Here is a 20,505-nt window from a genome sequence, read left to right as displayed (position 1 = left end):
GATATTATTATTATAAGTTAATGCAAAATGATTTGGATATAATTATGATATTATTAGTCACACTTCAAGTTCAAGGCATATTGGCACATGGGCCCAAGGCTCCTATCACATGCCCATGTGACCTTTACAGGTTACAGCAATGCAATAACTAAAGTTATATACTTATACACACACATGACATATGCATATACATATACATGCATGTATATACTATATAGTTTATGATTCTTTAGCCACATGAATATGGGTTGAGTGTGGATTAATAATAACATTAATTCTTGTTTTAAGTTAAATATGATTCTTGTGTATGACTTTGGAATATCAGGATTTATTATTAACGTAAATAAAAATGTTTGTTTAGATCTTTTAAACACCTATATTGCATTTAAAAAAATAAACACTAGCAAACTAAAACAAAATTGTCATTCAATCGATTTTCTTAACGTTCGTTACGGTACCAAAACTAAAACAAAACGCATTGAGACTACATGAATTTAATCGGTTTCCGTCCCATTCGTTACGGTACCGAAACTAAAACAAAAGAACAAGAAAACAAAATTATCATTCGGTCGGCATTCGTTACGTTCGTTACAATACCTTAAGTAAAACAAAAAAAACAAAAAACTGTCTTTACTAATATGGTGCCGCCAAGTGGCCCAAAGTTCTCAATTGTACTATGTAATAATTTTAGAATTACTTTCACATGTCATTTTACTGCTTTCACTTTTACTTGACTACCATAATAGTTTATAAATACATTATACATATCATAGAAGAGTAAAACATAATTAAACTTTGTTGATGATGCATCAAAATTACAAATGTAATAATATAGGAAAATCAATTACAAATGTAGCATGTTTTATAAAACAAACAACTAGAGAGATTCTCATGCTGCAAATCTCCTCTTGGCGGGCATCCGCGATGGTAGTCGAAAAAAATCAAGCACTATGCTATACAAAAAAAAACTAAAAACAATAATGAAAATGAATGTAGAAATAAACAAGTGTGTATGTAGCGTGTTTGATCACTCAAGGTTGAACCATGAATTTTCCTCGAGGCGTAGAACGACTCCTTATAAACTTACGAACCGAGGCGTTGCTACCTTCGTTCGCATTCTTTGAGGATTTATTTTCATTTTTTCCAGGCTCCCTGTAGTAGACAAACATAGAGGTCAGGCGGGTTGAGCTGCACGTGACTTACTCGAGCTTGGAAATTGGCTCGCTACACTTGAACCAGACCAAGCTTAAACAAGCTCGAGCCCGAGGTGGAGCATTTATTGAGGCTCATCTAATAAATGGGCTCGAGTAGCTAGCAAGCCTAAACGGGCCTATTATTTATAGAAATTTTATTTAATATATTTATATAACAGCTATTATTATATATAAAACTATGATAAAACTTTTCAAATAATATATATTATATTATATATATAAAATTTATAATTGTAAATATATAAATAAAGTAACATAAAAATTAATAAATAACAAAACAGCCGACCTCGAGCTTGAGAAATAAAATATAAAACGAGCCAAGCCCAAGCCCTCTTAAGTTAAATGAGCTGAGCTCGAGCCTAAACGAACTCGGGTTCGGGTCAGCTCGTTTACACTTCTAGGTTGAACAATCTGTCAAAACAAATAATTAATATATTTATATAATAGCTATTACTATATACAAAACTATGATAAAAAATAATAAATACTATATATCTAAAATTTATAATTGTAAATATATAAATAAAGTAATATAATAAATAATAGATAATAAAAGAGCCGACCTCGAGCTTGAGAAATAATATATTAAACGAGCCGAGCTCGAGCCTAAACGCACTTGGGTTCGGGTCAGCTCGCTTACACTTCTAGGTTGAACAATATGTCAAAACAAATAACTCAAAAGTATGTCAAGTGCTTAAAAAAGTTTGACATGTTTAACTTGTTATAGATAAAACATAATAACCCGCATAATCCATTTATATAAAAACGGGTCAAAAGCGACACCTTTAAGGCTCGAGATTATTAATTAAAGTACCTGATTTCCACAGTATGCAAATTTCTTGATGAGCTTCGTTGAAGCTTTTTAGGCCCGACTGGAATATGCAACCTAACTGAACAATGCTCGTTTTCTGGCTCCGAAAAATCACTTCTTTGACCTTCTTCAACAGTTTGACCAGCATCAATATCAGATAACACTGTCTGCTTAACTGAGTGTTGACCTTTTGTTTTGACTTGACTATTCTTGACCTTAAGCATTTGCTTAAACTGCTCTTCTTCTTGCTCTTGATTATTAACTTTCCTAGAACTAACTCTTGGATAATTATGTAATGCGTCAGAAAAGTTATCCTGTGAACTTAAATACCCTTTTTTGTTATCGGTTGAGGGTAAAATCGGTAATGTGGCTAGAGACCTGTTGACGAAAGCCCGTGTAGGATATTGTGGTTTTGTGATTGGAGGATTGGCACTAGTTTCGGGCTTATTCTTGGTTTTTATGCGGGCCCCTCTATCGGTCGATATTGATCTTCTTAAAGGAGGAGATGGTGATCTTTCTTCGGCTAGTAGGGGCATTTTTGGAATATAATCTTTGTCTGTGAACTTCAAGGGAAAACGAGCTCGCCTTTGCTTACCAGATGAACAGCTTCTAACCTGCTATGAATATTTAAAAACAGATTAATATTACACAAATGAAACTGAAACATAACAATATTAACATCTAAAACTATGGGAGGTAATGTGCACAACAACAAAAATGTAGTGTATTGTGTAAAGGGTAAAACAGTCAAAAAAAAATAATATTTTGATGGTGTACACGTCAGAAACTATGATGGGTTGGATTTTGCTTCAAATGGGCCAGATAAAAAATAGCTGAAAAGGGAACGGGTCAAACGGGTTGAAAGTCAGCACGACCAGCTTGTAGCCTTGTTTCGACGCATATTGTAAAAATGACCTTTAGAACTAACCTCAGGAAGCTTATTATCATCAACAAAGCTTTGACTATTATCGGGTCTCAAATTGTTTGTATGATTAAATCTTGGCATGTGAACGGGTGAAACTGCTCGTCTTGCATTCCCGCTTCTTAACTGTTCCAGCTCAGCCTCTTTTTTCTCCAACATTAGTTTCATATTAGATATCTGAGTGAACAAACAAAACGGTCATAATAACACGATTTAGCAAGTTAAAACATGATGATCATCCCACCAACTTAAGTATGCCGATATAAAAGAATAGATTAAAAGTAAATGTTAAACCTCTTCTTTCATCTCTCTGATTTCACCGGTTTCTTTATTAGATTTAGCAGCACCTAATTCTATCGAGGCAACCCTTTCAGCAAACTTTAAGGTGCTAATTGTCTCTCCAAGTGCATTACTCTCGGGATTTATATGCACGAACATAAGCGTTTTAGCATGTCCACCTGCAAAAGAGGTATAGTATAATTAACGCGTTAACTATTATTACTAAAAAAACTTATTACATTTATAATATGAACATACTAGTATGCATAAAACTAGACTTTGGCCCGTTTAATTAAGTAGACTGAAAGTAAACTCTTACCCAAAGAATCTTGCAACACTTGAGTAAGTTTACTATTTCTGTAAGGAATGTGTGTGCTCTTTTGTGCAAGAGCCGAGATGACGTCTCCAAGTGCAGAGAGAGATTTATTAATATGTTGAGCTTCTTTTAGTCGGTCTCCAGTGGCTTCTGATTTGTCCACGCGTTCACTGCCAGCTAGATCTACTAAATGAAGGCAACCCTTTAAGGTCGATCCAGAAACTAGTTCTTTTCCTCGGATATAACCGGTTAAAACACTGTTAGGAAATTAAGAAACTTATTAAACCTGATATTTTTGAGATGCAAACAAATGAGTATAAAATGTCATCTGTGATTCTGTGAAATAGAAGAAAAAAAATGCATTACCTGTGAGAACGACTACTTCGTTCGTTTAAAGCAGTAGCACCCACCGCGCGATTTCTTTGGCCAATTTTCATTAGATCAAGAACATCTTGAGTGCATTTTACAGAAACTAAAGATGCTACAGGCACATTGAGACCGTTTAGCTGCGAATTATTTCGTATGTCTAACGTGTTAGTTGTCAAGGCGTAACAAGGGACAATTTAGTAAATTCACAAGGAGATGCACTTGCATCGGTCTAAAGAAGCATTCTATCACAAGACATGTCAAATTGGGTTACTTTATGTCAAAAAAAAAACTATCGATTTGAATAAAACTATTAGGCGTTTATGCTTTATAACTACATTTTGGGCGACTTGCAACTCATTTGACCCGTTAGAGAAAGACAACAACAACAACAACAACAACAACAACAATAATAATAATAATAATAATAATAATAAGGATATCTTCTGTTGGAGCCATCAACCACCAACAGATCTCTCACTTGTTCATTATATATTTCAATCATTTGAACTCCAACTTCATACTTTATAAAATCCTTCCTTGTTTCCGTTAACTGAAACAGATCTCGTAGGGCCCGGTAGTTCACGCCCCATGTTTCCTTTGTTGCTATGTCAGGGCCACTCTACACTAAGAAAAAGATAACATGTTAATGTATCTCAAGTAAATGCAAAAACATGAAAATGTTAGCAAACTTAACCAACTATTATCTTACCATTGTGTATGTCTTCCCTGAGCCAGTCTGACCATATGCAAAGATACAAACATTATAACCGTCCAGCACGGATCTAACCAATGGCTGTGTGTCAACATATATTTGCTCTGCATTTAAGGAAATACACTAAAAGTTATATTTGGCCACTTTTATATAAGTTGAATATACATTAGCAATTAGCATATGATGATTAACTTACCTTGAGTTGTGTTCCCTCCAAAAACCTTATCAAAAGCGAACATTTTCCTAGCATCTTTGCCTTGCTTATTACGGTTAACAATCATTATATTTCCATTTTCTCCTATATAATCAACCGTCAATTGTTCATCAGATTGCTCAGGCTGAAATGGCTTCACTCTACAGTATACTCTTATTGCTCCTGCAATTAAAAAAATTAAAGTTGACTTGTTTACTTATAAATGCTTGAGATTATAACCTCTAATGCTGACTAAGAACAAAATAACTGACCTTTTAAATCTTGAACTTGATTGTAAAGCTGTCGGTTTTCTTCCAAAACCTTGTGGTATGAAGAAGATGCCACTTCAAGATCCTTAGTGTGATGAACTGAGAAAGATAAAAATGTTAGTTTTTCCTGGTTCTAAGAATAAAAATGTAGGAGCTTTAAAATAATAATAATAATAATAATTTATAACAATAATAATAAGTAGAAAGTAGTCGAAGAACGCACCAAGTTTCTTAAGTTCTTGTTCCCAAGCTAAATGAGCTTGTTGAACTTCAATTTTGGTCAAATGAAAGCTAGCTTTTAACTCCTGTGAAACATTCAAGACATATATTTTATGGCACATAATAAGATCAAAATTCAAAATTATAACTTTAATCCTTCACTTACATCATGAAGTCCCTCCTTCATTAATATAGTTTATATCACATCATGAAGTCCCTCCTTCATTAATATTGACAGGTTTCATATTTTTTGTTATAACTAAACGAATTGAAAACGTTTTAAGGGCATTTTTGTCTTTTTGCCTTCCAACACTCGTTTTCTTCAACATCATTTTCATGTTCTTAAAGAACTAATTTTTGAAAAATATCAAAAATGAAAACCAAGACATGTTAAACGCTAACAATGACTTTTTAAACATGTCAAAATTAATACTAAGAGTGGTGTTTACCTCAAGTTGCTTTTGTTGAAAATCCAATACATTTATATTCTCACATGAGTAATCAATATTATTCCACATGCTTTTACCCTTGCCACCACATATGCAAAACTTTGAGAAATCATTTGATACAAAACCAGATCTTTGGTCTATATATTTCGAAATGGCTTCTAGAAATTCATGCTTTAGTAACGGCTTGCAGTTTCCCTTTAACATGTTCTTCAAAAAACTACCAAGCTGAAAAAAATATAAAATACATTTAGTGAATGATTAATATTTAATAATCAAAATTTTGGTTTCACTATAAATCAAATTTTTGTATGTTACCTGATTTCCTTGAGAAATAAGCAGTCCCGAAAGATCTTTAACGGCCTTCTTGAGTACTATATCGATAACCTATAATAAATTACCAAACAAATCAAACATTACCCAAGAAAAATACTACAAAGAAATAGAAAGAACCGTTTCAACTATTTGAAAGTCGCGCAAAGTGTATTAATCCGTAGAACTCCTAAACCAAATTATTTTAAAAATACTATTATTGGCATAGTATAACTTTTAGTAGACTATAACTTATGCTTCAAAATCTTGTTTATGAAAACAGGCTCTTGATTCCTAACTAGTGCCATGTCATATGCATTTTAGGTCAGCCCGAACTGACCCGTAGCAAAAGTTGACGACGTCTAAAATAAATATAGAATAAACAAATACATAATGAAGCTTACCTACCATTGAATTCAAAGGGAAATCATCAAGTTCATTAGTCTCGGTTAGATACGCTTGTAAAAGCCCGATACCAAACCGGTCAAACAGGAAACTAAATGCAGTCAACACTTTCGACTCCTCAAGAGCTACTTCACTTGATAAATGCAAATACTCGAGTAATTCTTCAAACTGTGACGACTCGGACTCGTCTAACGATTCATCAGCACTTTCACTGCCAATTAAAGAAGAAGGTGATCCTTTTGGAAAGGACGTGATTCTCACGGTCCCACCGTATTTCCATACACCAACCCCGCCTGATTCCCGCCACTCGTGATAACCTTTTAAACATAAAATGCAGTCTACAACTTTGCCAGATGAGCCACCCTACAAAAAGTTTGTTAATTTAGTTACAAAGATATCTCAAATGAGCCAAATAAACAAACTTAGCCCTGTTGTAAGAATATGTCAAATGGTTTGAAAGTCACCCAAAAATTATATTTGATGTATACAGCTATATTAGATGCATGTAAGCCTCCTTAACTCTATTTGTGCAAAGTTTAGCTTAAGATAGTAATAATTTTATTTTTGTAATCATAATTTACACATTAATTATGTCCAACATTTTTCTTTATATTGGGTAGTTTTTACCATTTTTTGCTACTTAAATTTAAAAGTTGGTTACATTTTTTTAAATTAAAGTACATTTTAAAAGTATTAAGTATAAACTACAACTGAAAAAGGAATCCTAGGCAAGTAGAGGGTGTAAACAAGCCCGGGATCAAGCTTTTATTAAGGCTCGTTAATAAACGAGCTTGAGCCAGCTTGTGAACCTAAACGAGCTTTTAATTTGATCATTTTTATCTAATATATTTATATAATAACTTTTAACTATATGCATAAACATATGATATAAAAAACACATACTATATATAAAAATTATAATTACAAGCATATACTTAATAATTATAAAAATACGTAAATCAAATAATCAAATAATAAACGAGCCCACCCCAAGCTCAAGCTATAGAATACAACTCTAAACGAGCAGATCTCGATCTTGAGATTTACAACTCCAAACGAGCTTATCTTGAGCTTTAGAAATACAACTCTAAACAAGCCAAGCTTGAGCTCGAGCCTAAACGAGCTCGGGCTCGGCTGGTTCGGCTCGTTTACACCCCCTTAAATATGATATAAATATGAAATTAAATTATAATTCATGTGTTATACTGTTATTAAATATTAATCCTCTTAGAACAAGGAAGAATTCAAGAAAATAATAAAAGACAGAAATAACAGATTAAAAGACAAACAACCTTTTCAAGATCAGAAACCTCAAAGGTAAGAAGCTTCATTCTCCCAACAGCAACTAAAAAATTCCTCATATTCTCAAAATACTGTATTGCTGTTTGGGCTGCCCCCTCTGTATCTATTCCCGGAATCTCCACCACCTTAACAAGATTTCCACAAATCATAAATAAATAATAATAATAATAACAATAATTCCTTAACTATTATCTGTTAATAATAATGTAACAAAAAAAATGAGAGAGTAACTGACCTTTGGTATTGCACCAGGGTTGACTTTGTTGAGGACATTGCAGAGGATGAGACCGTGGCGAAGTGACTGACAAAAGTGTTCCTCGGAGGGTTCGGTTGGTAACAGCTCTGCTGCACCATGGTCCATTTGTCTTAGCCATTCTGCTGCTTGGTTCCTCCTAGCAGCTGTAACAACAGATGTTTACAGATTTTGAATATAACTAGTATATAAAGATTTGCATTAACAAGTTTTATCTCTTTTAGTTGTATTTAGTTATAATTAGGGTTTTAGCCCATGTAGTTGGTTAAAGCCCATGTGCCTTTTATGGGTTGAAAGCTAGGGTTTGTTTGTGTATAATAAACATTACTTTCATTACAACCATCTTATTCTTTACATGGTATCAGAGCTAAGGCTCTCGATCCAAACCCTTGCCGTCTGACCCGAACCTGAATCTGATCAACAGCCATCAGATCTGAAACAAGCTCCGGTCTCGTTGAACCTGCTGCCCTATCACGGAATCTTTTTTCAGACACCCCCTACCATCACCGCCGCCACCATCGTAACCAGAAACCCCCGAAATATCATCTGTCAAAAATCCGTCGCCAGCCGCCGCCGCACGCGCCGCCACGCGCCGCCCGATCACCGTCACTGACGCCCACGCGCCACCGCGTGACGGCGCGTGACCCTGTTTCCGGCCACCGTCCTTTTTTTTCAGATTTATTATTTTTCTTGTCCGAAGCTCCCCGTGCTGTTAGTTTTTCGAACCGACGACTTTCTGTTTGCTGTTGTCTACCGTTATCGGTCTGCCGCTGCCAAAATCTGTTTCCAGCCACTACCTGCACTCGTTTTCTGGTTAAACACATTCTTATCTCAGAGTTACTATTCACAATCTGAAGATTACCATTTTCAGTTCGGTGTATTACTATGGGCGACAATAAATACACGTATACATTTACCAAGGAGGAGCATGATCTTATTCAACGGTTTCTTGCCTCGCAATTGCCTCATCCTCAAACCAACTCGGCACATCCAGGTAAATCTTCTAGTCTTGACTCATCATGAGTGATTGATTCTGGAGCCACACATCACATGTCTGGGAATCGGGGTATTTTCTCTAGTCTTCAAAATGTTTCCCATGCACCAGTACGTCTTGCCGATGGATCTTCATGTCCCGTTCTCGGCATAGGATCCATCAGTAACTCGGAAAACCTAAAACTGTCTTCTATCCTATTTGTTCCTAAATTTCCTACCAGTCTTTGTTCAGTGAGTCAGATTACCAAACAAAACAACTGTTCTGTGACCTTTTACCCAACTCACTGCGTTTTTCATGAACTAGGAACAAACCGGGTAATTGGTACTGGTTTTGAATCAGGAGGTCTCTATCGTATATCCCCGTTTTCGCATCCTGTAGCAAACTTATGTGATTCCGCTATCAGGGAGGCTCACTGTCGGTTAGGTCATCCCTCTACAGCGGTTCTGAGGCAAATGCGACCAGATTTACCACTTTCGTCTTTTAATTTTCATTGTGAGTCATGTCAACTTGGTAAACATACCAGGCGTCCCTATCCCCCTAGGGTGCCCAATCGAGTCAGTTCTTGTTTTGAACTGTTGCATTCTGATGTATGGGGTCCTTGCCCTATCAAATCTACGTTGGGTTTTGAATATTTTATTACCTTTATTGATGACTATTCTCGCACTACTTGGGTTTATTTGTTGAGATCTCGTAGTGAGGTATTTTCCATATTTCGAGAATTTAATGCTTATGTTCAAAACCAATTTAACACCACCATTAAAACTTTACGATCTGATAATGCTAAAGAATATTTTTCCACCGACTTTTCTTCATACTTAAAAACCAACGACATTATTTATGAATCATCGTGTGCTTATACATCTCAACAAAATGGTGTGTCCGAACGCAAAAATCGTCACATATTGGATGTTGCTCGCACAATCATGATCCAATCATGTGTTCCTCATCGTTTTTGGGGAGATGTCATTCTCTTTGCCACATATCTGATTAACCGCATGCCCTCAACCGTTCTTCATGGTAAAACACCTTTTTCTGTACTATTTCCCAACGATGATCCATTTCCTCTCGCACCTAAAGTATTTGGTTGTGTCGCCTATGTTCATGACCATCGTCCGAAAACCATCAAACTTGATCCCCGAGCCATTCGTTGTGTCTTTCTTGGTTACTCACGGGTTCAAAAAGGGTATCGATGCTATAGCCCATCACTTCACCGATACTTTACTAGTGCCGATGTCACTTTTCACGAGTCTCCTTAGTTTCCCGAGTGTTCCACTCCTGTTTCTGACCCGTTTCCCGACCTCGATATACCCACACTCCCTTCCTCCCCACCATTCCTGTGTCGATTCCCTCTACCGATCCAATCTCTGCTGATTCTGACCCACCGACAGAACCTCCGCCACTGCTTTTCACATATGCTAGGCGAGGTAAGGGTCAAATATCAGAGACACTTGATTCACATTCAGGCCACAACCCCGAAATACCCTCAGATCCTCCGTCTGCATCCGAACAATCTACACCTCTCACTGATACATCCTTACCCGATCCGACACCTTTACCAGAAGCTACCCCTGATACACCTGTTTATGATCCTCCTGGTGCACCATTACCCGATATACCTATTTCTTTTCGCAAAGAACCCCGGAAATGCACTCGTTACCCAATTCAGGACTATGTTGCCTACACCCACCTATCTCCTGAATCTCATGCGTACACCACTACTCTTGATTCCTACCCGATTCCCAAAAATGTGACGAGCGCTCTCGCTCACCCAGGATGGCGAAAGGCTATGGAAGACGAAATTGGGGCTCTAAAGTCCAATCATACATGGGATCTTGAAACACTTCCTAAAGGGAAGCGTATTGTTGGTTGTCGTTAGGTGTTTACGGTTAAACTACACCCGGACGGCTCCTTACACCACTTGAAGGCTCGGTTGGTCGCAAAAGGGTATTCTCAGGCATATGGCATTGATTATGATAAAACCTTCCCACCAGTTGCTAAAATGCCATCTGTCCGTATTTGTATTGCTCTTGCTGCCATTAATCATTGGCCGCTCCACCAGCTTGATGTCAAGAACGCCTTTCTTAATGGTGTTCTTGAGGAGGAGGTATATATGGAGTAGCCCCCAGGGTTCGTCGTTGAGGAGGAGGCCTCGAAAGTTTGTAGACTACGTCATTCTCTATATGGTCTTAAACAGTCTCCCAGAGCATGGTTTGGTCGATTCTCTAGTGTTATGGGACAGTTTGGGATGACGCGGAGTGCCTACGATCACTCTGTCTTCTTTAGACACCAGAAAGGGAAGAGGATTATCGTAGTTGTTTATGTGGATGACATTATAATCACAGGTGATGACGAGGTCGGGATTTCCGAACTCAAGCAGTTTCTTCAGTCTCAGTTTCAGGTAAGCGACTTAGGTCGACTGAGGTATTTCCTTGGCATAGAAGTATCCCGCTCTCCACAAGGAATACTTCTCTCCCAACGAAAGTATGTTCTTGATATGTTAACTGAATGTGGCTTACTGGGTTGTAAACCTGTTGATACCCCAATGCTTCCGACAAAGAAACTCCTCCCAAAGGAAGGAGATCCAATGAAAGATCCTGAGCGATACAGACGGTTGGTTGGTAAACTTAATTATTTAACCGTCACACGACCGGATATCTCCTTTACTGTTAGTGTTCTGAGCCAATTTATGGCTGCGCCATACACCGGTCACTGGGATGCTGCCATTCGTGTCTTAAGATATCTTAAGACCTCACCTGGTTTGGGTATATTATACTCTGATCAGGGTTATTGTCGTGTGCGTGCCTTCACGGAAGAAGGAGATGGTCGGATATCAGGTTCCTCAGATGCAGATTGGGCAGGTTGTCCGATTTCTCGACGATCTACCACCGGATATTGTTTGTTTGTTGGAGGAAATCTTGTATCATGGAAGAGTAAGAAGCAACACACGGTTTCCCTGTCGAGTGCCGAATCGGAGTATAGAGCCATGGCAGATGTAACATCAGAGATGACATGGGTACGTCGTCTTCTCATAGAACCCGGGGTTGTTTCTAATGACTTGATGCGGTTATACTGTGATAGTCAATCAGCCATTCACATAGCCAAGAATCAAGTTTTTCATGAGAGGACAAAACATATTGAGGTTGACTGCCATCTTATCAGAGATCGAGTAGTAGGCACACAAACTGATCCTCCATCTATTCAACCAGTTCATGTGAAGACAAATTTTCAGCTAGCAGACATTCTAACTAAACCGCTCCGGAAAGCTCAGATAGATTTTATTTGTAACAAGTTGGGCATGATTAACATCTATGCTCCAACTTGAGGAGGAGTGTTAGTTGTATTTAGTTATAATTAGGGTTTTAGCCCATGTAGTTGGTTAAAGCCCATGGGCCTTTTATAGGTTGAAAGCTAGGGTTTGTTTGTGTATAAATAGATGTAGTTGTCTTTGTATTATTCACACCTTTAAGTAATAAACAATACTTTCATTACAACCATCTTATTCTTTACAATCTCAACTAATTTAAAACTTATAACTTTTACATTAAAAACCAAGTCATAGCTGTGATAAATGTTTAACTGACTGGTAGATTTATTTTGGAATGATCAACAAAGCCCGGTCATCCGGCCATCCGGGTACACACACTCATTGGCAAAAGGCCACCCTTGTCTGTGATCGCAGACCGCGCTGATGACCCGGCCCGCCATCAATTTCAAGGGAACACACTGCCTAAAGGCTCATTTTGGTAAAACCCATGGCTCGCGCATGACAATTTGTTAACAAGACTCGAACCAACAACCTCCTTTAAAAGCCATGGGGCTACCACTGGTTACGAAAATAAAAAGGTAGAAAGGCCACGAAAGTGGTTAGTCCGTTGGTGAGTTGTTTGTTAACGGGAAGGCGTGGGTTCTAACTTCTGAGTCCGGTTTTTGTCTTTTTTTTAAAAGCCTTGTAATCTTTTTGAGTTAGCAGTTTTTTCGTCTGTTTCGTTGATAGTCTTCGGGTTCTACGTAGAAGTGATAGTTTTCGAGATATGTTTTTGTCTTCGCGTTAAGGTTTTGGTCTTTTCAAATATTTCAAGCATGTTAATATTTTTACCGATTTAATGCGTCGCAAAGGGCACGGGTGAAGATCTTTGTTTATAGTAAGTAAAAATTACATATAAGATAAAATCATGAAATAATAATATCATCATTAGTAACTCTCAAATTTTAATAAAGCTCTAAAATGTTATATTATTATGTCGTTTTTATAAATCATTAAACTGAATAAAACACTCATTATCATTTAATAATTTTGTTCCGTTTATGGTTAAATGTAGAGAAATAATCATGAAATAGTAATTTTATTTTAACGGTAATATGAAATAGTAACTAACATTTTATTTTTATTTTGTTCATATTTAGAAAAAGGAATATTGGATTTTAATAATCCCTATTAGTGAGAATTGGCCGATAATAATCCCTATTCGCTTTATCGCCACTGGCGGTCCCAAATTAAAAAAAGTTGGCCCTCAATGGCCCCCCGTTAAAAATGACTTAACGGCGTTATAGTTTTTTCTGAATTTCAACCCAATGTTTTAGGGCTTTTGATCGTTAGGAGGATACGTGTTGATTGGTATAAAACTTAGCTCGAAACAATGATCAAAACGACTCGATTTTGGTTAATTGTAAGTTCAAATACCCGAATTAAAGCATTGTTTCGTCATTTTGAAGCACTATTTCAAACTAAATTTTACACCAATCGACTCGTATACTCCTAACGATTAAAGCCCTAAAACATTGGTTTGAAATTCAGAAAAAACTATAACGCCGTTAAGTCATTTTTAACGGGGAACCATTGGGGGCCAACTTTTTTAAATTTGGGACTGCCAATAGCGATAAAATGAATATGGATTATTATCGGCCAATTCCCATTATTAAGGATTACTAAAATCCAATATATATTTTAGTAAATAAGAACTATGACACCTTTTTACCAATAACTTATATACTTTCAATATATATAATTATCCATTTATATATTTTATATTAATAATAAAACATTAATATAAAATATTTGATAATAATAATAATAATAATAATAATATATTGGCTATGTGTTTTTGGAAGAAAATATAATAAGGCTATATTTTGGTGAACGACTGAATGTTATTAATATATATATTAATAAGAGGATTTTATCTTCCTCACAAATACACTATTCAGTTTACTATTCAAATTTTAATATTTTATTAATTATTATAACTACTAAATCACTAATAATAGTTTCATAAACAAAATAAAGGTTTTTATTTTCTTTAATTATGTTTAACTAACAAAAATATTTAAAAAACTATATTTATAAATACAAAACTTTGGTAATTGTCAGCTTTACATGTTTTACTTTCCGGTTAAACGATTTATTTATTTTATATAGTTCGTCTTTACAATGACCGAAACTTTTTTAATGATTTAAAATATCTCAGTGTTGCACGGTTTTATATCCGCATTTCAATGTTTGATCCCTCGCATTTATAATATTTTTATTGGCTTACTAATATATGTTTACGAATTTGTGTTGGTAACGCAAATACTAACCAAATTTGTATGCGTTCGCAAATGTAATGTACCGGTTTTTTTGTTTCTACATATGATAATTTGTGGTATTTTGGCATTGACAAGTTTATTTCTTTTGTTCAGTTTCAATGTCGTAACTAGATACAAACTGACTTCGCGTCAACTAGCAGCAAGTTTATGGTTTAACGTTTTTAGTTATGTTTTTTGTTCGATTGAGCATCCCGCCGCGAAGCGCGGGTTCCTAAAAACTAGTTACGATTTAAAAGTCTAGTATTGGGCCTCTTGATGGAAATCACAAACGGGCCAGGCCTCGTTGGAGTGTCGGGAGCGGAACAAAATAATTCAAGATTTTTTTAATAAGCAAAACTACATTGTCAATATGGGCTTGGCCCACTGTCATACTTTTCTATTATTTTTCCAAAGAAATTGTGAAACAACAACAATAATAATAATAATTCTTATTTGTAATTTGATAGTCATTCTTGTCTTGTGATTATCCAATATAAATTAGAAGCTTAATTCCAATAATTTTATGATTTAACAAATTAGTTTTAGTTTATTACAAAATATTTAATTCACATGGGTTTAAAATTGTAAATGCTACTAAATTGGATTGTACCACAAAAGTTATTTAAAAAAGCAATCAAATCAACAATATGGTGGGTTTTTTTGACACATTAAAAAAAAATACTAGAATTTGACACCACCGAAGAGTTTGTTCTTTTATAAAAATGTAAAATATAGTTTACATTTTAATTTAGTTAATCCATTATATCAAATAACAAATAAGATAAAAAAGCACTAAACGAGCCTACAATGCGTTGACGATTAGGCTTTTCTACTTAAAAATGAGCATCACAACGACATGATCACGAATCCGCATCACACATACTCATGTGTAGCAAACTTAAATTATGTTCACTCTGAATAAATTACGTTCATTATATATATTTATTTACATAAAGATATCTATAACACATGTCTAAAAAACACATTGAATTATTGAAACATACATACAAGTTAACACAAGTGAACATATACAAATGTGTTATTAAGATAATTTGTTACTTTAGACTGATAATACAAGATTAAGATAAAAAATAATAAAAATATGTTTATAATTCAGAAAAAAAATATTCTTAAGGCACCCTTTTAGAAATATTACCGTTATATATTTACATTTAATATCATAATGATTAGCTGTCCATTAAAAGAGACAAACTTTTTCTTTTAAATTTATTCTGGACCTGGTCTAACGGGTATTTTTATTTTCCCCTAAATGTTAATTTTTGACTTTATTAAAGTAGTGATCATTATGAAAATTGGTCCTCTTAAGCAATAAGCATCATCTAATCAAGTGTGTTTTGCTACTTTAATACAAAGAGTGTTTAGTGATGGGCCTGGGTTGGGCCCACTATTAGAATGATCACCTTCTAACTCATAATGTGGAATACCCATTCTTTTACCATTGTTATATGAATTTTGTAGTTTAATTAATAGCATAAACATGTATAATGCTTCAATAACATATGTATATATAATATATGCACTCAAATAAAATGCTATTAATACTATATTTTATTAAAATTAAATCTCAACCATACTGATACTTGTGTTCACTCTAATCGGTTTATATAACAAACAGTATACGTGTTAAAATGATATTTGTAGTTTTTAACATAACATTGATTCTTTAAATAAACGTCCCTCTTATATATTATTTTATTTTTTATTCAATTCATTAGTTAAACCATTATACGTATAAGAATGTAGTTTTATTTTTATGCAATGCAACTTTATTAAATGGGAAAAACGAACGATTACATTTTTTATGATTTGTATAGCTACATAAATACATTTTATGTCACTAATTATAATATATAAATAAATAATATTTAAGACTGACAGGATCTGTGATTTTCTGCTAATATATACTTTTTAATGTCCGTCCAATAATTTTGTTTTATATAAGCAACAAGAACGATTAAAAACAAAAAGAAAATTAAGTTTCATGTTATCATCGATCTAATATATTAAAATATTATCGAACAATTAAACAAATTATTGTTGGCAGGCTCTGCATTTTTTATGGTTTCCACAATGGCAATTCAGATATGCCGAAAAAAATCGCAAAATAATAATAATAATAATAACAATATTAAGGGGCGGGTTATTGTGCAACGCTTAACGTACAAAGTCTTAAATATAAGTTGTATAATTATTAACATTGGTTGCGTAATTATCATATATAAGCTGTAATTTTTTTGTTGCATAATTCATTTACTTCATGTGCAGTTATTTTACTTTATCGTGAATATGGCGCAAAAGGCATCTGTACACTTTGTACGACAATAAGTCTTTGTATCAGATCATTTACCGTAATAATCATCATCATCATCATCGTACTCAGTATATCCCACCAATAGCAAAGCTATGGTAGGGTCTGAGGAGGGTAAGATGTAGACAGCCTTACCTCTACAATAAATAAATACTTACCGGATTCTTCGGCTTTTCGTTGTGCTAATTCACGATCATCAATAAACTCGTCATTGCCATTTGTGAAGGAATTTAAAGCTTTAAGCCCTCTTGAATTCTTGCTAGGTGTGTTTAATATAACAGAATTTGAACTAATTTCCTGTGGCATTATATCCGTCTGCACACCGAAACTTCAAATTACAGAGAATTAGAGAAATAGGGTATACACGAGCCAAGTCGCTTATGGAACAAGCTCGAATTAAGCTTATAAATAAGTTTACTTTAGTAAATGAGCCCGAGCTCAAGCCTGCTTGGGAACCTAAAGAGCCTATTATTTTATTTAAATTCATTTAATATTGATTTATTTAAAAATCACTATTATGTAAAAAAGAATTATGACAAAAAACTAAATATATAATTGCTATATATAAATTTATACTTTTAACGTATATATATATATAATTTAAAATAAATATTAAATAATTAATAAATAGAAAATGAAAGCCCGAGCTTGAGCTTGAATAATTTCTCACATGTCAAGTTCGAGCTCGAGAAATGAAACTCAAGCTCTCTGTAAGTTAAACGAGCCGAGCTCAAGTTCGTTTACAGAGTTACGTTAATTGAAAGGAAAGAACGATGATCAGTTACGGTAAAACATCCATAAACAATGGGAGTCGAGAGCTCGAGCTTGTAAAACTACTCACAAACTGAGCTCGAGCTCTCTATAAGTTAAACAAGCCGAGCTCAAGCCTGGTCAAGCTCGGCTCGTTTACATCCGAAAATGAAAAAAAAAACGATGATCAATTTCAATTATGGTCAAATCAAGAAATGAAGCTCAAGCTCGAGCTCTCTGTAAGTTAAATCAGCCGAGCTCAAGTTCATTTACATAACTACAAAGAATTACATCAATTGAAAGGAAAGAACGATGATCAGTTACCGTAAAACCGTCATAAACAATGCGATTCATTAATAAATAGGAAACGAGCCGAGAGCTTAAGCTTGTAAAACTACTTATAAACCGAGCTCGAGCTCTCCATAAGTTAAACAAACCGAGCTCAATCCTAGTCGAGCTCGGATCAGCTCAATTACATCCGAAAAGGAAAAAAAACGAAGATCAGATACGGTAAAACCGACCCGACGTAAACAATGTCATTAATTAGGTCAAACAGAAATTAACAGTATCCTCACCGGAAATTGAACCAGATCGGATTGAGGCTCGCCGGAAACTTGTAACGGCGATCGGCGGCAGTACGACGGTGTGATCGATTGATGAAAGTGATGTGAATTGAATGAAGGTGAAACGAGAAACTCGTGTGTTGGTGAATTGAATGAATAACTGCTTCTGCTTCAGATTCCGGTTAGTTATGAACGAATGAACGAATGAGAAAGTGGAAAGTGTGAATGAACGAATGAATGAATGAATGAATAATAATATTTGAAGAAGCAGAGGCAACCGTTGCATAGGGAAAAAAAGGAGTAATGTGTCTTTTTTTAAAAATTATTATTATAGATTTTTTTTTAATAATCTTGATATTATCTTAAATATATATAAACGAAACCTTAATCTCTCTGGTTGTTACTCACATTCTCTCAAGTTACCATATTATTTTATTTGTAAATATAATTTCTCATTAGTTTTACCTGAATTCACGGGTATGAGTCTAACCAAACTCAGATAGCCTTTAAACGGGTTATTACATTTCATTAAATTAAAAATTAATCTTACTAAATATTTTATACAAAAATCCAATAAAATCCGGATATACTAAGAATTAATAACCGATTAAAAAAATATATTATTTATAACTAAGAAACAATTTTATAGTAAAAAAATAAACGGATCATGAGTCTCATCAAACCCATATAGTTTTTAAATAGGGTATAATATCTCATTTATTTATTAAAAACTCTTTCAGCATCAAACCTTAAGTATATTATTAACTTTTAATTAAAATTAAAATACAAAAAAAAATATTTATATCTTACTATATATAAAATAGGAGTCAAGTACCTCTTAAATGTTAAGAGGTACCACTCTTGTTGCATATCGTACAAGTAACGATGCATAAAATTTTAAGAATGTATGGGTAAAATAGTCTTTGGTCGTTCAAAAATAATTTACAATAATTGTCCTTCAACTTCAATCAAGTTTTGTCAATTTATTAAATGGTTACACATTTCCCTGCTCACTCTAAACCAACTACCCCAAGACATTTTAACTAGGGGTGAGCAATAACCGAATCGTTAACCAAAACTGAATCGAAAACCGACGAGACTGAACCGATATAACCGAAAACCGAATTAACCGAAATTAACCGAACCGAACTCTTCATTTTTTAATATTTTCAAGCCTTTTTCCTTCTATTTCACGTATTATATGCATTAATAATTTAATACTATCATTTTTATATATTTATATCTCCAAAACATTATTTAATATCTCAATTTCATATGTTTAAACCTTTATTTCATGTAGTTATGCATTCATTTCATATATTTAAACATTCATTTAATGTTTTTAAGCAAAATTTTAGCCCAAGTTTGATACTGGCTATTAACTGAACCGAACCGAACCGAGCGGTTAGGTTGGGTTAATGCTAATAACCGAACCGAACCGTGTACACCCCTAATTTTAACGGCCACAACTCTTTCAAACGTTAATATTTTTTCTAAAAAAGTACACCATAAAAATGATCATTTTTTTCTCTTTAATTTAAGTATGCTATTGTTATAGTTTATTATTTAAAAAAAAACTAACATGCTACGTGATTCTCAGTTATTACCAGTAACGGGTTGGACATGTTCGGTCAATGGTGTCAGGACGGGTTAAGGTTGAAACAAGTTAATACAAAAAGGGTTAATTTAGTTCATGTCGGGATGGGTTTAGATCGAAAGGGTCCATGTCAAAACTGGCTTCGGGTTAAAATGTTTTTGGGTCGGAACAGGTCCATCAAAACATATTGGGTTAAAAAGTAGTTTATTTAAAAATACTGTGCATTTCATATTTGATTCTTGATTGTTGCCACTAGTTACGCTCGTACAAGCATCAGTTACGCGGATGACATTGTTTTATACATACTGGGGTGCTCGTGTATAGGTGTTATATGGCACGCTTATTGGCACCAGTTATACATCCGATGCTACGTTAAATGCATACCACGGTTGGGTTACGCACGCACCGTTGCGAGGTTACAAACGTACTAACACCGGTTGCATTTGCGCGTACATCGCTGCATCTCGCGGGCATCTGACTAGTATAACTATTATAAACGAGAAATGTAAAATAACCTCGTAATACATGGAGATAAAAGCTAGTATATAAATATAATATACGTACACCAAATTTTTTCCACCATAAAATGTAACATTCGTTACTTTTCAAACCCGAAAACCCGGACTCATTTTAAATTTTCGGTTTTGTTCTACTTAAATTTATATATTTTTATAATATTATTAAT

The 20,505-nt window shown here is 34.5% G+C and overlaps 1 protein-coding gene across 1 annotated transcript; it reads right to left on the bottom strand.

Annotated features, from left to right (window-relative positions):
- Positions 1-835: 835 nt before the first annotated feature.
- LOC143550935 (kinesin-like protein KIN-14F) lies at positions 836-17,324 on the bottom strand. Its single transcript, XM_077041480.1, has 17 exons — positions 17,069-17,324; positions 8,005-8,168; positions 7,760-7,894; positions 6,471-6,830; positions 6,069-6,137; positions 5,754-5,978; positions 5,309-5,390; positions 5,089-5,184; positions 4,820-4,999; positions 4,621-4,727; positions 4,352-4,530; positions 3,909-4,073; positions 3,546-3,799; positions 3,242-3,405; positions 2,954-3,124; positions 2,029-2,639; positions 836-1,152 (listed from the first exon to the last, which is right to left on the bottom strand). The coding sequence occupies exons 1-17, from the start codon at positions 17,214-17,216 to the stop codon at positions 1,032-1,034; spliced, it is 3,231 nt and encodes a 1,076-aa protein (XP_076897595.1). The 5' UTR covers positions 17,217-17,324; the 3' UTR covers positions 836-1,031.
- Positions 17,325-20,505: the final 3,181 nt, after the last annotated feature.

The sequence above is a fragment of the Bidens hawaiensis genome, unplaced genomic scaffold, assembly GCF_021521415.1.
Source record: "Bidens hawaiensis isolate Kalapana, Puna unplaced genomic scaffold, B.hawaiensis_p1.1 tig00016203_1, whole genome shotgun sequence".
Classification (NCBI taxonomy): Eukaryota; Viridiplantae; Streptophyta; class Magnoliopsida; order Asterales; family Asteraceae; genus Bidens; species Bidens hawaiensis.
Note: the sequence above shows the minus strand (reverse complement) of the source record. Positions and strands in the feature narration are given on the sequence as shown.

Bases quoted from the DNA above. Each gene is read 5' to 3' on its own strand.
- LOC143550935 (XM_077041480.1), bottom strand. From the start codon at position 17,216: ATGCCACAGGAAATTAGTTCAAATTCTGTTATATTAAACACACCTAGC. The intron at 8,169-17,068 runs GTAAGTATTTAT...CTGTTGTTACAG, and splicing joins ACGAAAAGCCGAAGAATCCG to CTGCTAGGAGGAACCAAGCA. The intron at 5,391-5,753 runs GTAAACACCACT...AATGTTTCACAG, and splicing joins TTCAACAAAAGCAACTTGAG to GAGTTAAAAGCTAGCTTTCA.